Below are 18,099 nucleotides of genomic sequence, written 5' to 3' on the forward strand. Positions count from 1 at the left end.
ACAGGAGAAAATATGATGTGTTCTAGCTCCTTCAGTGATGCTGATGGTAGGTGAAACATACATCATGGATTTACCAGCGCAGTTCTAACATTGTATTCTGTTTTAAAAGCCAAGCCAAGGAAGTAGTAGGTGGCAGAATCCTTTGTCACCCTATAAAGTTAGAGAAATGTCTTAAGTGTTGAGAGGTGGATTTCTCTATGAGTTACATATAGTGCAGTTGTAGAAGTACTTACTACGTGCATGAAGGTTATAGAGTGTTGGCAACTGTGAAGTTTTGTATTATAGGGGAGTGTTTTTACAAATCAGTTTGATAAACTCATTGGTAGAAGTTTTCCATTTTTGGTTAGGAAAAGCTATATTCTGTTTGCACCATTTTTATTCCACCCTTTTACGTGTATATACTCCATCTGTTTGTTTTAACCCTACTCATTAGCAGTAGCTTATTATAATTATCCATCTGTCACCCTGGCTGCAGTGAGCTTTAAGTGCTGCTTAACTTTACTATACTTTTGTGCCATTGGTGTTGGTTTTGATCAAGAAAAGACTCAAAGCAAAGCACTGAGTTTGCAGTTATCTTTGCTTATTTTTGTAAACTGATCACTTTCCTTTTATCTGGAAAAAAGACAGTGGGAGAAAAAGATGAGAAGTGGTGAGGTGAGTATTGCAGGAAGGATAGTATTACTTTAGATGATTCTGCTTTTAAGCCGCCAGTAATTTGGTACAGACCCTACCCCATGCCTCCCATAAAAAAAGTTGATTTGTATTAACTGGGTGAGGAAAACTACTAAATGTTACACTTCTTAAATGATTTGGAACTTCTCTTGGAAAATAATAAAACTGTAGTTGAAATTTATTTCAGCCCTTACTTGCAGACTAGTTACATCAGTAACAGTCTTTTTTGTTTTTCCTCTTTTAAGAACTCATTCATTCTCAAAGAGGAAAAATAATTGGTTTTTAGTTGCACCATGTAATATGTTACTTAGTTATATTACTTCATTTTTTTTTTCTTTAAATTTCATTTGCCTCCAAATGAATGGAAAATATGATACATGGTGAATACTTGGAAAGATCTAAAGGACCAGTTTCACTGCATTTTTGGTGCAGCATCATTGGAATGTAGTTGTAATTTTTTCCAGTGATTTTTGGCAGTATAGTTTTCCCATAGCAATAGTGTGTAAAATCTGAGATTTGCTTTTTTATTTTCGTCTTTTGAATAATCATAGTATTTCTTCACCCTTAAAATGAAATAGACCTGACCCCTGAGTTGTCAAAATAACAAAGAAGGAAATTCCAGGTTTACAAAAGGGATAGTGACTCATAGTGGAGGGGTTTGCCGGTTACAAAGGTACACTTTCTCAGAAACAGTGGATGGCGTAGAGGAGATTTAAGTGGTTTCATTTGAGAGCAGTTCCGTTCTTCAGAAGGTCATGAATCACTAATGAAGGAAGGGATGGAAATCTCAGAGACTTTCTGAATTTTTATTGTTCAAGGAAGTTTAGTTCTTAAATTAGGCTCTTTATAAAAAGAGATTTTATTGACAGTAAAACATCTGTTCATGGAAAACCTCTAAAAATCCACATTTTGACAACTTCAAGCACATTGCTATTCCTAATTGAGTAACACTTAAAACACATTTCCTTTTGAAAGTGCAAGATTTGCAAGAGAGACTTGTCATGCATTCATTTGGGCGTTCTCAAACAGTAAGCTAAATGCTGGATAATCTCTGCTGGCTCCTCAATCAGATTTAAAATTCTCAATCCTTCCTAGGTGTCTCTGCATACTTTATCTGAGTTGTCCTAGCTGTGTTAGCACACTTCACTATTTCTGCTTTTCCCTTGATATTTCGGTAGTTCTAACGTTAAATACCTTTATTTGTGATTCAACATAACTTGGCGTATAGTGATTTGTTGTTTGCCCTTTTAGTTTCCAAAGATATTTTGAAAGTTAGGTAGATCTCTATGTTTTAATCTATAAAGCCCTGAGACTCAAATATAGACATTACTGCACTGTTTGTATCCATCACACATGTTTATGACTCAAAGAGAAATTAGTAAATCCTTACTAATGTGTAAAACTAGTTAGGAGTTTATCTTTTGTTGGTATGATTAGATTTTATAGATATAGTACAGTCTCTTAACCAGAATGCCAAGAATTGAATTGAATTCAACAAGTAGAAAATTCTAAAATAGTGCATAAGATGTGCAACTCTTTATAGCAGGAAGTGGTAATATGTGTCACTGTTGAATTACACCATAAACAGGTTTAATTCACCACTTGCCATTCACAGAGAAGAACCAAAAAAACCTGAAAAGTTCTAGTCTAGCTTCTTTTTAGAGTATCATATGTCCTTTTTAAGGGCAAATTATATTCACAGACCACTTGTTAGTCCATGTTAAAAAAAATCTTCCTTTTCCTGTTGTTGGATTTAACAAAACTTAACATTTGGCTGCTAGTGATCATTTCAAACTGTTGTTAAAATGTCTGCTAAGCTTAATTTTAATGTTTTTCCTCCTCAACTTTAGATTTTCTAATTTTCAAACAAGAAAACAGATTATAAACTTGAATCAAATAAAACATTAAATGTTTCTAAATATATGCAGCAAAATTGGTAGTTGGTGAAAATATGCTTTTATGAGCCTATAAAATGTGTATGTACAAAAGAACAATACCTTGAATTCCTAGCTTTCAGCCTAAGTATTGTTCTTAACTTTATTCCTATTTTACATGTTTTCTCCAAGTTCTTTCTTTCTTTTGGAAAAAAAGTTTTTTTAACTTCAATCCATGACTCATATTTTTTTCCCACTTCAGTAATGTTCTTCTAATTAGAGATTTTAACTAATTATCCTAAAGTCAGTGACCATAAAATTTCATTAATCTCCATGTTTAAAAGTCCACCAAAAAAGCATAAGCAAAATGTGGTGTCAAAGGTTCAAAATGGCAGTATCCATCTACACTCTATCTTCATCATTAATAACAATCTTGAATAAGGAAGTGAATGTAGCATTTCTTTAAAGTGGATTTCAATACTTGGGAAACTTTTTTTTCTATTCCTGGAATATCTCTGAAATGTAAATAGACAAACCACATAACCCCTGTTCAGATAGCCTGGGATCACAGATGTTTCCAAATGTACTTCTCAAACAAGGGTACTTTTTTTTCTTTTTAATTGTATAAGTGCAGTGTTAAATTTCTGCTTCTTAAAGTGGGTCAAAGGGGATAAATAGCCCATGTTTTTTTCTCTGTTGATTGTACAGCACCATTAATAAGTAAACCAGCATTAGATTCCGGCATTGCTATCATTCCTTGAAAGGCTAAATGTCCCAGAAATCAGAATTTTTATTTTCATAGCTCTCTTGACTGCAGCCAAGCTGGACTTCAAAAGAACTCCAGTGAGAACCAGGTGTGGAAAACCTCAAACAGCTGAAAGACCCTGCTGTTTCTCTACTCCTGATTTTCCTGGGTCAGGCAGCCAACTTCCCCAAGTAACACAAGATAGTTCTGAGATAGAAGAGAAAGCTCTGTGTGTTTTAAGCTACAGCTCCCACAGGGCAAAAATGCATCACGTCTCCGCTATGCTGAAGGTCAGGTCAACTGGTGGTCCTGAGTTAGTTCTGAAGGCCAGGAAAAGATCTTGCTGTTCTTTCCTGCACTCCAGCAATGGTATCTGTTCACCTGTGCATAAACCCAGGGCAACCTTCCTATTCTCTTGAAACAAAAAAGGTTATGTTATTAATATCTGTTGGCTGACTGATTTGACTTTAAGCTAAAATAATTTTGTCAATCTCTTCCCTCTTCATGTTAAATTATATTGAATTTATAGAATGACAGGTGACCTGGTACTGCTCATTCCAAGCTCTTTTTCCCTGTTACAGGCCTGTTAACTGTGCTTAGGCCAAGTTCAAAGTTTCCTTCCCTTTCTGCTGCTGGCCAAGGCCTCACGCCAGCTGTCTCCAGCCACACCTGAGAAAGATCTGAGACGCAGTGCTTACCCCGCATCTCTCCTTGGAGCCTCAATGCCAGGTCTCTGCCAGCTCTTGTTCCCGTGCGTCACCCTGGACAGTGCAGAGTCCTCGATACGACTTTACCTTCTCAGAGAGGTGCAGGGCAGAGCCCTCCTCCCCCAGCCTGAGCGAGAGGGGGCTGTCCTCTTCCTTCTCCCCCTGGAATGGAAAATCAGAACGCCTTTGATTCTCCTTGGCCCAGATGGAAGCTCCTTGTCCTCCAGGCAGGGAAAGCAATGTCCCTGAACCCCTGCGTGAAATCTGAATGGCCAGCACTCTTTGCTACCCCAAACCCCTTACTTTCTGAACTTGATCCACTTTTGCTGCTGTCACTCCCTACCTGGTCACCAAGGGCTCACAGGCCCTCTGTATATTGAACAAGGAGAGGAACAGATAGTGCCTGCTTTTCCCCCCTGGAATAAATCTTCTAAGGTACCTTTCATCTCTCAATTTGCTTTGATTTTTCTGCTATCATTAATGAGTGCCTCCATCTGTCATTTGCCAGGTAACTACTGTTTTTTTAAAATTATGAACAATTTCAGGCATACAACAGTATACTTAATACAAAACACTTCTGCATCCATGTACCACCACTCAGTTTTTTTTTTATATCATTAATGTACAATTACTCGAACATTATGGTTACTAGACTCCCCCTATTATCAAGTCTCCCCCACATACCCCATTACAGTCACTGTCCATCAGCGTAGTAAGATGCTATAGAGTCATTACTTGTCTTCTCTGTATATACTGCCTTTCCTGTGTCACCCCCACCCCCTGCTACATTATGTGTACTAATCATAATGCCCTATTTTCCCCCTTCTCCCTCCCTTCCCACCCATCCTCCCCAGTCCCTTTCCCTTTGGTAACTGTTAGTCCATTCTTGGGTTCTGTGAATCTTCTGCTGTTTTGTTCCTTCAGTTTTTGCTTTGTTCTTATACTCCACAGATGAGTGAAATCATTTGATACTTGTCTTTCTCCGCTTGGCTTATTTCACTGAGCATAATACCCTCTAGCTCCATCCATGTTGTTGCAAATGGTAGGACTTGTTTTCTTCTTATGGCTGCCACCACTCAATTTTAACAATAATAAATTATAAATGGAGTTGAAGTTCCTATGAGCCCCTCCCTAATGCCTTCCACCCCCCCTACCCCCCCTGATTTCTCTCCAGAAGTTAACAGCTATCCCAGATTTGCTGATAATCATTCTCAGGCATGCTTTTATACTTTCATCACACATGGATGTATATAGAAATGATACATACTATGGCTTTTGGTATTTTTGAAATTTTGCAGAAATGGTTTGTGTAAATTCCTGCAGTTGCTGTTTTTGCACTTTACATGATGTTTTTAGGTTCACTTATGTTGATACACATGGCTCTTATTCACTGCCCCCAAGTAGCCCCATTGATAACGTGTTCTGCTTCTACTGGTGGACATATCCGTTGTTGCTAGTGTTTTGCAGTGACCCTTAAAGAGCAGTTCCCCCACCCCCTGCCCCCACACAGGGAGACGAGGACATTCTTGTGCACATCTCTAGGAGAAGGCCCAATCTCTAAATGCCAACACTTGACTTTAACCCCTTTTTGCATTGATCTTTGTGAATCTGGGTAAGTTTGTTGCATCTCCCCAGGCCTCAGTTTTCTTTGGCCTAAAAAGAGAACTGGACTAAACCGTCTCTAAGGTATTTCCAAGTCTAGAACTCTGATTCCTTTTGTTCTTGCTACCTTGCTGCCTTATAGTGTATAGTATGTGTCAGTTATAAGCAGCTGTTCAGCATGAGAATCAATTCAGGAAAAAAAAAGGTGTGCGTGTGTGTGTACTTAAGTTCAAAATGAAAATGTCTTTGAGTCGGGAATGTTTTCTTACAATTTAGATTTCCTATTTTATTGACTAGATATAAATATTAATGAGAAAACTGGCACTGCTTTAAAGCCATTAAAAAATTAATGTTGGGGCATATCCATTCGAGCAAACATGGACGCAACATTGCAGTTTTGTCTTCTGAATGTAGATGCTGGGCTGTGTTGCCAGCTGGGTGGGCTGGATACAGCCTGGCAGGGCTCATGGATTGCTCATGAGTTGGGATGACTCAGGGTCGTCATTTTGAACTTGAGTTACTGTATTATGTTCTGCCAGAAAATGATGTTTTCTGAAAAGCTGTTGCAATATGGAAGGCTTTTTTATCCTTAACATAATGCCCTGTAGAAGCTATGTTTTTAAGATTGTGTTAACCTTTTAAACCAAAAAGTTCCCTTGCTGCCAGGTTGAGCTGTGGTTTTTGTTGCTGTTGATACAGTGACCCCCTCCTTTTTTGCAGTTTCTAATCATCTAGAGCTGGAGCACAGCCAGGTCTCAGGGACTCTCCAGGCAGTGAAGATCACAGTTTAGCACAGAGATGCCATGGCAGCTATGTGGGTTACACATTGTTTTCCTTCATGTTTTCTGTTTGTGGCTGAGCACTAGATAAAATTATCTTAAGAGAAATACTGTAGTTATCACTAAATATAACAACAGTCATGTCAGAATAATGGGGAGAGCTGTTGACAAATCACAATTTGTTCATTCATATAGCTATGAATATAAAATTTTACTAATTGGTAGATTTGATTGTTATCCTAATGAATGTTATGATTGATTCAGTTGCCTTTCCATCCTCTCTATGTTTTGCAGTCTTTTGGGTCTAGGGAGTGGCCCAGCTCCAGAGATAGGCCTTGATTAATCCAGTCTTGGTAACTGCCTTGGCCGTGATTGGTTCAGGAACTCAGCGTTAGCCCCTAGAACATGACATTTCTTCCCATGGTTATAAATCCAGAAATGAGACATGAAGGAAAGGTCGCTGGGTCACTGGAGGCTTTGGGGAAACATTTCCTCACTTTAAGATAGAGGCACACAGGAAGATGATATCTTTTCTGCTCGGTATTGCTGTTGCGGTCAGAGACTGTTATCAGTCAGGGGATGAAATTGATAGTCCCAGGAGGGCACAGCCAGCGGAGGTGCAGAGAAATGAGCCGGAACTGAAACATCTCTGAACCCCAGCTCACTGCTGGACTTGTTTTATGAGTCAACAAATTACCTTAAGCTAGTTTCATTTGGAATTTGTTATTTGCAGCAGAAAGCATCCTAATTGATATATTAGTATTTTATGACTTGTTATTCCTTTAATCCTGGAGTAGTCTCAGGAAGTTATCTTTTCTTTAAATATTAAAGTGATCTCAATCTACTATCTGTTCTACTGATACTGTTGTCAAACTAACTGTAATGTAAATATCTTCATTTTCTTTCTTGAATAAGATTTCTCAGCATCCTGACTATTGTTAGTGCAGTATACTGGAAAACTTTGAACCTCCGAGGTTTTCTTATCTCTCACACTTGGTAGCATTTAACCTTTATTTAATTACATAAGAGTATTTAACCGTTTAGTTACTGTCTACTATCTACATGTTTCTGTGTGCAACCTAACCGAGAAAGAGAATGGAACCCTTGCTTGATTTGAGAGGAATTCAGAGCCGAGGCGGGAAGGAGGGAGAGGACAGCATGTGTGCAGTGGCGCCCTCAAAGGCTGCCATGCTGTGGCTGTGTACATGCAGAGGGGAGGAGGAGGTGTGGGGCCCCTTGGGAGAAACAGAAGGTCAAAGTTGAAGAGAGGCCCTGAGAGTTGCAGTGCCAGGAGAACGGTACATCCGGTGTGAAGAGCAGTACTGCCAGGCACAAGAAGTTAGATCCACTGGCTTCTTAAATAGCGAGGCGGCATTACCATAGGGATTGTTCAAAGTTATTCTTGCAGTGGAATGCAGGAGAATTTAGACTAGAGAGACAATGGTATAGCGTCCTGGGAAGCTATTAGCACAATCCATGCATGAAGTGACAGGAGCTGTTGGATAATAGAATCTGAGTGTGTAAAGCTTACATATGTATGGAATGTCAGTGTTCCCAAAGCACATGAAAACACATTAACTAATTTATCTAATTAGGTCCTCTCAACCTTTTTTATGGATGAGGTATAGAGATTCAGAGCAGTTAAACAACCTCTAAAAAGTTGTTAATGACAAAACCCAATCTGCAATCTAGGTCTTTGTACTTCCAGGTCCAGTGCTTTTCAATAATAGTATAACCAATATTTTTAGTGAAATTCAAGTTGGGCTGATTTGACTGTGCTCTGTATACAGCAATTGACTATCGGTCGGCTCCTGACAGCAGCATAAACGAAAGCTAAAGACCACAGTTCACAACTCCTATAAACATTGAAAACCTCTGAATAGTGAAAAGATGGTTAAGTATCACAGATAATGGTAGAACCTCCTCAAATAACAGAAAGGCAATCCTTCTAACAAACACAAAGAACAAAAGGCTAGGTCAGTAGGAAGTTTCCTAAAATGTTTTAAATGAACGGAGAGTAAGTGAGACTTTCAGGGAGCCTCAGAATGGTTTTGTTGAATGAAGGTGGAAAAGTTGCCATGACTCCCAGCTGCAGGCAAAAACAACCTCCAAAGAACAGGAGTTACCATCTTAATAAGCCAGAGTAAGGAAAGTACTCATTTGAGCAGGCATTTTGATATACATCACCTCTTACTTAAATATGAGCAAACTAGTAAATGATGGAATGTTGGACATTCACCTTCCAATTGAGAAAGTTATTTTCCAGACATACTGTAGGCATTTTGAAAGTCAGGATTTTTTTTCTTTTTTATTGTGGTAGGAAACACATAGCATGAAATTTACCATCTCAGCCATTTTTAACTATAGTTCAGTAGCGGTAAGTACAGGCCTCCAGAACTTTTTCATCTGGGAAAACTTAGCTCTCCCCTTCCCTCTACCCCCTGGTAACCACCATTCTACTTGCTATTTCTATGAATTTGGAAAGTTACACAGATGCTTCAAAAATGTTAGTGTCAAGAAACACTGAGTGAGTGCCAAGTAGGTGTTGAGTGCTGAGACCAAAAGGAGATAAAGGGGAGAAGAGGGTCCCTAGAGGACCTTTGTTACACTGGACTTGGAGGTCTATAAAAAGATAAATCACAATGAAAATCAATGTATTTTAAGGCTCAAATGACTGATGGCAACAGTAAATTCTCTGTGATGGTAACAGTAATATTCATGCTGTGCTGGCAAATTCTGCTGCCCCATTACAGACCCTGCAATCCCGAGGTACCTAAGGGGGGAGATGTGAGCCAGATACGCCGGGATACAGGCAGCCAGATTGTATTTGTGAACAATATATGGGTTATTAATGAGGGGAAAGATGAGCTTGGGTGGGATTGTTTGTTTTAAGATTCATAAGAGTACTTAATAAGGTTCCCTGGGGGAAAGGTGCCATGCAAAGAAAACGGGGAAGGGGAAACGCATGTGGTTTATGCATGTGGGTTTATATAAAGCTGGAGCTGCCAAGCAGCCGCTCTGGGTGCTCTCGGTGTTTATATTTACAAACGTTGTAGTAACAGTTGCTGAAGGCTTTTCTCCCCCAAAACAACTGCAGTTAAAGTCAATGTAAAGGATACATAATTGACATATTTTCTTGTTTTGGAAACCACTTTTAAGGGGTTCTGTATAGAAAGCAAAAGAATAGAGAACACTAAAACAAAACTGAGTCGACAGATGAGGATTCAGCAAATTGCAGCTGAGTTGTTTTCACTGGTGTAGCGCCTTCAGAAGGAGTAGCAGCTCATTCCTGACAAATGATAAAGCATGCTGGTACTCGTCAAGGACTGTGTGGTTCTTTGTAGTTGAAATTGCTGAGGAAGTTTTGAGCTACCGTAGTGGGGGGAAATAGGTGAGGGCAGGGTGCCAAATGACTCACATACTATCTGTCATGCCTAGTTGAGTGCTTCTTACAGGTTAGAATCACCTGCAGAGCTTTTAAAATTACTATTGCACGAATCCCACCCTTGACCAACTGAGGCAGAATCTCAGAATTTGGGAAGGGAAGCAAGCCTTGTCATGAGTATTTTTTTATGGTTCCCCAGATAATTCTAAAGTGCAGCAGGGCTAAAAACCATTCTAGCTTGTTTCAGCTCCTGCCAGTAAGATGCAGGGAACACTTATTAAAATGTATATAGAATACTTATTAACTATATAAAATAAATATGCAGGCTTTCCTGTCCCTGCCCTCAAATATGCGTGTATTTTCTTCTTAGCCAGTTGCAGATCCTAAAGAAAGAATGGGAGGTGCTGGAAGAAGACATTGTAAAGGGGTCTCATGGCCTTCTTTAGGGAAGGATGGGTCATGAGGAGTGGGAAGCATTGTTAATATTGTATTTCAGGAAGAAAATATGTCATGTTCTCAGTCCATCTCAGTTATGTACCTTTGAGGGATGTGATTTATTTGTGTCAAAATAATGAGGCACATAATACGTTGCATTTAACATGTGTGGGAATTCTTTGCAAAGTAATTAGCATTCCTTTCTTCAGCCTGTATTCAGAGGAAACATACCATTCACACCCTCTCTGTGTTCACATTTTCCAGTGCGTTGGAGAGCTGTTTTTCAATAGAAATCTTTGTCCCTTTCCTAATAAGACTTGGATCCTATTTGAAGAAATTTAGCATGTGTTTGTTTCTTTTTCTGGCAGGAATTGATTTTAAAATCAGAACGATAGAACTAGATGGAAAGAAAATTAAGCTTCAGATATGGTAAGTAAAAAGATACGTATATGCACAGTTTCTTCCTTAATCAGGAGTTAAAAGTGGGGATCTAAATGTAAATTGTGATAAGTTAGAGGTATTCTGTGATAGCTAAAACATCTTTTCCTTATCAGAACCAAGTGGGGAAAGAGTAAGTATTCAAAGGTACCTCCAACCAAGAGCGGAAAGGTAAGGAATGATGTCACTATCTCTTAAAGCCAGAAGGATCTGAGAACTCATTCTTCCAAAATGCTAATCTTATAGGAGGAAACCAAATTCTAGAATGTACAGTTGACCTTGAACAGTGGGGGGCTTAGGGGCACCTACCCACATGCAGTTGAAAATCTGTGTATAACTTTGATTCCCCCAAAACTTAACTAATAGTCTGCTGTTGACTGGAAGCCTGACTGAGAACATAAACAGTCAGTAAACACATATTTTGTATGTTATGTACTGTATTCTTAACAATAAAGCAAGCTAGAGAAAAGAAAATGTTTTCTTTTCAGATTGTCACAAATCTCCAAAAAATGTTCCAGTAAAAAATCCACGTATAAGTGGACCGGTGTAGTTTAAACCCATGTTGTTCAAGGGTCAACTGTCTATTACTCTGTTAGTGTAGTTGTTGCAGCTACGAAATCAGATAAGGCCGAGTAGTCAAGTGACAGGAAACCCAAACAGGAAGTGCAGACCTAGGTTCTGGCCATGACTGCCTCTGCACTGAGGACTTGGAGCCAGTTGCTTCCCTTCTAGGGCCTATTTTTCCTCATTTGAAAATTGATTGGTTAGACTGATTACATCTGAGTTCCCCCTCAGATCTGACGTTTTATAATTTATTTGCATATTTCTTCTCTTTAAATGAAAACATGAGGAACACTTGACTGGCAAATAAGGGAGAAAAAGTCATGTCCCTTAGGTCTCTGGTTGCAATATGCAAGGCAAAGATCCCCTTATGATCACCTAACTGTGGCTGGTGAATTCCTAAAGAATTTGTCAGACTACAGGGAATAAATATGCTTCTGCCAGATTGCCAGGTTGAAAACTTTTGGCTTGAACTCAGAAACTCTTCTTCGTTTTTTTTTTTAACCTCCTATAAGCTGGTTTAATTTCTTTCATTCCAGAGCTTTCCATGGAGCCATGTAGATTTGAATACTTGAGGAAGATTTTTGATGATGTTTACTGGAGTTTACTGATGATGTGTGATGACAGTAGTAGACAAAGCTTAGAAATTTAGTGCAGCATTGACTAAGATGAAAGCAGGGCAGAACAGTAAAGTAATATGTATATCACGTTTTTCCTAGGCTGTGTTTCTGCTTTAAATCTCAGAGCCAGGATAGAGCTGGAACACTGAAATCCACCAGCCCTTCTTTTACAGAGGAGGAAACTAGGATGAAAAGTGGGTTAAGTGCACCTGACGGCATATGTCTGGGTTAGTGATAAAGCTGGGACTATTACCCAAATCTCCTGGAACATCATGTCAGCTTCATATATTAGCCTAGTATAGTGGTTCCCGGAATAATGCATTGGGAACATTGTGAAGGTTACTGCAGGCTGCCCTTTTTTATCTTTCGGTGTTTTGTAAGAAGCCAAATTGTTTAAAGATGTAAGAAATTTGTTTAAGGGAAAAGCAAAGAGAATTTCTGACTCTGTGCTGTATAGTCTTTGTTATAGCGATAATGAGTGTTTCTAGGAGGCTGTAGGTGATCAGTTACGTGGAACTTGGTACTATTTATTATGGAACTATTTATCAATACTCTGAGTAACACAAGTCTCTCCATTCAGTCTTTATGACCTACATTCAGTATGGTGCATTTTTTCTTCCATCCTCGCCACAGAACTGGTTCTAAATAAAGTAGTATGTTAGAATCAAAATATGGTTAGTCTGTTCAAAGGTGCTTGGCTTCGATTTCCCAGTGGATTTTTTGCCATGTAGCAAATGAGGTGCCCTGTGTATCTAATCCTGATTAGGGAGAGAATGGCAGGATAAGATGACTGGTGTGTGAGGCCTGGCCCTGAACTAAACAGCTGAGAACTGGGATGCTTTTTAGTGGCAGAGCTGGGACCACAGCCCACCCAAGCCTGTTTCCTCTTCTGCAGAGTCAGGATGATGGTAATACTACCATCGGCTTTGGTGTGGGTATCATGTGAGCACCATGTGAAAATATTTTATGTGGTATTCATAAAAGTTAAGGTATTTATGGATTTTTATTTATATATATATAGAGTACATAAATTTATATTATACAAATTATGTAGTATATACGTACTGTATGTTATACATACTATATTTACATTTTTTTTTAATTTTACAGATGCAAGTGTATATATATACATATGTGTGTGTATATCTGCTTGGGCCTGGAATGCATTAGATTTCTAACATATTTCCATAAGTGCCTCTTTCTCCCCTGCAATTAAATTGTATAGTTTAGTTTGTCTTTCTTAGTACCACAGGGAGTGAGTTAATTCTGGTGGTAAGTGGCAAATTTAGGAATATTGATTTTTTCCAGGTGTCAAGGAAATTTAACTTTGTTTATAGGGGTTTTTTACTAAAATAAGTAAAACAGAAGTTTCTAATTGTAGAAACTTTTATATTTTCCAGAATGTGTTTTAATGGTGTGATACTGGCTAAAAAGCAAGAATATATGAAAGTTGATGTATTTTAAAGTCTTTGGAAACATTGCCAATCATTATGTGTTGGCTCCAGGTTCCCATTTAATCACAGGCTCCGTAGCTGAAAGAGTTCTTGAGGAGATCCATTTTAGTATGCTCTGCTGAGCAGAATTTACACAGTAGTAAGTCCAGCCCAATTTCTTGCTTTGAACAGTAATCAGACTTTCAGTCAAGAAAGCAAAATGCATTAATCATTAGGCGTTTAGAAAGAAGGTTTATAACCCTCTAGGAGTCCAAGAATTTAGAACTATTCTCTATTCTCTCCCACCTATTTTGACTAACATAATGTGCTGGTTCCTAGCAGGGCCATGCATTGTCCTGTTGCTGCTTTTATCATCAAGGTCCAGGTTTTCCACCCAAGTCATTGTGAGCTCTTGACAGGCTCCCATGGCCACCACCGCCTCCAGCTCACAGACACACAACAGGCTCCCTTTGTGTCTTGTTCTCCTTTCCTCTGAAACCACTGCATTTGTGAGCAGACCGAAATTATATCTCCTACAGCTTAGAGCCTCTCCTCAGTGATGCTGGTGATGACTTTAAAAACCACTCTCTCTCTTGTTTCAAATTTTAGGGACACAGCGGGTCAGGAAAGATTTCGAACCATCACAACAGCATACTACAGAGGAGCCATGGTGAGTGTGTTTTAGGGTTTTGTAACTGTTCAGGTGAAAGTAAAACATGAATATTCATTTATCAAGTTTATAGAACTCAAGGTAGCATCAAGTAGAATGGGGAAAACAGGTTTTTTGATGTGGAAACAAAACATTTAAAGGTTTTTTTATGTTCTTTGTTTAGTAACCATATATATACCCTGCCACTGGTCTTCATAATATCAATCAGATAATTAGCTTGTAGATGTTCTAGAACTCCTCCACCCATCTTGAGTGATTGTGCATATTTTTGTGATCTTTCCTTTGTATTAATACCTTTGTCAAATCTCAGCAAACCACAAGCTCTGGGACTAAGTGTGCATTGCTTGCACCCTCTCATCATTCAGCCCTGCCACCATCATCCCTTCTCTCACCAGGCCCCCAACATCCGCTCCTAATGGCTGATCTCTCCACAGCCTCCTCGACCAGCGTTCTGCCAGCTGGCCAGGAAGTAGCTGAATCATCTGTGACTCTTTGAGGCTTAGACTCTGGTCAGTCTTGGCTACCAAGTCCATCTTTGCTACCTCCTAGCCTTATCCTCGTTATCATAAGCTCATCACTTGGCTGTTTTCCATCCTGAGATGCTTCATCTATACAAGCCATTTTATTGCTTGTTGGCTCAGGGCAAATCCTGTGTGTGTGCTGGGAGTACAGTGGTCAAGAAGGCAGCCTAGAAGCAGAGCTGTACTGAGACATGCCTAGAATGTTCGGCCCAGACCAGGGCTTAATCTCTGGCTTTTAGGCTTAAGCCAAAACACAAGTTGGAGCTTTGAATGATGATGAAACCCAGTGTGCTCACTGAGTCTTAGAAGGTTGAGCTGTTGAGATCATGAAGCCCAACGTAGTAGATTGTGGGGTATCAGCTGCCATCATACCAGGCTCGTTGCTTAAAAGACTGTTGTGCTTCTGGGAGTGGAGCCAGGGTGCCAGAACCGTAGGTGATAGCTGTCCCCTTGTCTCCCGGATGATGTGATCATGATCCCTAGATCCCTTTATTACCATGCTGCCCTCCCTCCCTCCTCCACGGCCACTCACCCTCCCTTATTTGAGTACTGGTAACATCCCCACCAAAAGATTAGGGGTTCCTTTCTAAAGCTAGATCACCTTGGCGCTATATACCACTATGTGTTTTGTATGCTTATGGTTCTCCATGTTCTACCCTATAATACTTGAAAAATTGTGACAGGTCATTATTTTAAGAAAGGTGGTTGTCAGCTATTCTGTTTTGCTTAGATTAGAATCAGAGAGAGGGGCTTACTTTGTGTGCCAGAAAGAAGTTCCTTTGTTGTTTGTTTCTCCCAGGAAGGATTTTAGGGATAAATAAGAATATCTTAACAGGAATGATTTTGAATAGTTTACAGGTAATTTTGACTAGGGCATCTTACAAACACAAGTCTTTCTATTGACTGTTTTTCTGTTTTCTAGGAATGATGGATTGATTCCACTTGCATGCTTGTTTTCACTAGAGAGGGCAGGAACATGTAAGATGTAGAGCAGATGTTTCCCTTGGATGTCTGGCTCTAGTTCATGTTATGAGGAAAGAGGTTATTGAAATGTGTTATTTAATTTAGATTTGAGGATTGTCTGTCTTTTTCATTCATCTACTTGGCAAGTCTCTCTTTACATTACTTCAAATAATTAGAAATTGTTGGTATTCTAAGGTAGTATTGTCTTTTCCTTTTTGATGGAGGGATTTTTGTCTCCCTTGTTCTGCTGTAATGCCATGCTTGACACATAGTAGGTATTTCATAAATACTTGCTGAAGGGGTGAAGCAGTGGAAAAATTTCAGACCTAGATACAACCTTAGATAAATTTCAGAAAACCCTGCTCTTACTTGAGTCTTGGGTCTTGCAGGTCATGTGTTCCAGTGGGACACGGAGCCGTCGTGTTCTCATTTCAGCACGTGGTGGTTCTGGCAGGTGTAGTGTGTAGGTTCAGGTGCGCGGCATGCTGAGAAGCACTGTACTGCAGTCTGCCACTCCAGAGTCCTTTGGTTGATTTCAAACTCTTCAGCAATATACATAGGTGCAGAAGTAAGCCAGATGGACATTGGGCTTTGGGGGAAAAAAGGACTATATCATTGCATTATCAACATTTCTCATAGACCAAGGCTATCTTACGAATGCTAAGGAAGCCTCTGTTATAGGGATATACCAGATATATATGAAGTTTTAACTGGAATACTTGAGTTTGTATTTCCAATTTCACGACATCAGTTAGTTTACAAACATAGGAAATAGATGAAGGGTTTCCACTATTGAAACCAAAGATATTCATTGATAGCTGCCAATTTTTTAGTCCAAGCTGTGTCCTGGGTTCTAGGTTAAGTAGTTTACAAATAATATCTCAGTAGATCCTGAAAAGTGCCCAGTGTGGAAGATGTGCTGTCCTCATTTTACAAATGAGGAAATGGAGACTGAGCGGGATTCAATAACATCTCCAGGGTCTCCCAGGTGGTAGTACATGGTGGAGCCCAGGCTTGAGTCTCTGGCTCCAGAGCCCGTGACTTTAGACGCTGTGTCATGTTCACACTTCCTGTGCTAACCACCCAGAGGGCCACTTGACAGACATAAGACAGGAAGACCAAGATCGCCCATAAGGCTCAAAGGATAGTAGAGCTATTGGTAGTTATTTCATTAACTTTTTTATTGTAGGCAGCTAAATTCTTTGAATCAGGAATTATTCAGATTCCATTTTGAATTATTTTTTAAATTGTGGTAAAATATACCTAACATAAAATTTACAGTTTAGGTGTATGACTCTCAACTCTAATTTTTAAAGACTTATTTACACTGACACATTTGTGAAATCTACTTTACAGTGTAGCCAAAGTGAAACATTTGCATTTGAGGCTGAGGGGAGGGAGGATAGAGGAGAATTTTTTTTTCATTTAAACAATAATATGCATTTGTATGGTTGTCAAAAAGTTACATGTAGTATAGGAAACTGAAAATTTTAAGAAATCATCCAAAATCTCACTGCCCTGAGGGATAGCTCTGTTAATATTTTGTTAACATTTCCTAGATTCTTTTGTCCATGTGTTTTGTGATTTGTATTTCTATTTTATATTTATTTACAAAGTTGAAAGTTAGACCTGAAGGACTTTGTCTACCATGCTAAGGAATTTTAACCTATAATTATGAGTACAATGGAGAGGTGCTATGGGATTTTAAGCATGAAGTGGTAACTGGTGCCCTTATAGAGAGTAAATTAGAGGAAGCTAAAAATGAAAGTAGGAGACCAATAAAGGCTATGACAGTAATCCCGGTACAGGCTAATTGATGAGAATATGAATAAGGCAATGTGTGTGTGGTGGGTGCAGGGCTCAGAATCTAGAAATACTGCAGTTGCGGGGCCTACAGGACTTAGGGACTGACCGGCTGTGGAGGAGGTTACTCCTAGGCGTCTGCTTGAGCTGGCTGGTGTGGTTGTATTGCCCTTTAACAAAACCTGAGTACAAGGAGAAAGAGAAGATTTGGAGGGGATGAAAACAACCTTGTGTTTTACTTAGAGTTTTTGGTGACCAGAGGGGACATCTGAGAGCCAATGTCCAGTCAGTGGTCTCAAAGGTACATCTGACCCCCGTCTGCCTCTGCAGCCTCATGTGCCCTTCTCCCAGTGTTTCTATGCACTTTCGCCAAACTGACTCCATCACAAAATCCAGTGGGTTCTGGCCTTCTGGTCAGCAAGATACCATGTTTCTGCTATACGCCAGGCACCGTGGGCTTCTCTTCACCCCAGCCTCAACCCCTTTGTCCATTTCAAGTCTACTCAGTCTTTAGGCCTTGGCTTTAATGTCATTTTCTTAAGGAATACTTCCCAACCACCCAGCTCCTCAATCAGATTAGATTAGCATTTGTACTCATGGCTCCCAATGTTTCTTCATAGCAAGTGTCAAGATTATCATTAATTGTATAATTATTGGTTCATTGTTTTCTTTACTAGCCATCCATGAGAGGAAGGGGCCTTGTCTTTCTTGTTCACTGCTGGTAGCACTTAATTTGGTACCAGGTACATAGTAGGTGCTCACTAAATATTTGTTGAATGGATGGACAATGGTTGGACCTCTCACTTAATACAGAAATGTAGTCTGGTGATAAAGATTTTGGAATAATTAGCATACAGTTTCACTTGATATATTCAGAAGGTAAACCCTTTA

The 18,099-nt window shown here is 39.4% G+C and overlaps 1 protein-coding gene across 1 annotated transcript in view; it reads left to right on the forward strand.

Moving 5' to 3' along the window:
- Positions 1 to 18,099, forward strand: part of RAB8B (RAB8B, member RAS oncogene family) — a 56,314-nt gene that overhangs the window by 28,332 nt on the left and 9,883 nt on the right. The window contains exons 2-3 of the mRNA XM_036903083.2: positions 10,568 to 10,628; positions 13,861 to 13,921. Coding sequence (XP_036758978.1) covers positions 10,568 to 10,628; positions 13,861 to 13,921 — 122 coding nt within the window. The remainder of the gene's footprint in view (positions 1 to 10,567; positions 10,629 to 13,860; positions 13,922 to 18,099) is intronic.

The sequence above is a fragment of the Manis pentadactyla genome, chromosome 11 (assembly GCF_030020395.1).
Source record: "Manis pentadactyla isolate mManPen7 chromosome 11, mManPen7.hap1, whole genome shotgun sequence".
NCBI lineage: Eukaryota > Metazoa > Chordata > Mammalia > Pholidota > Manidae > Manis > Manis pentadactyla.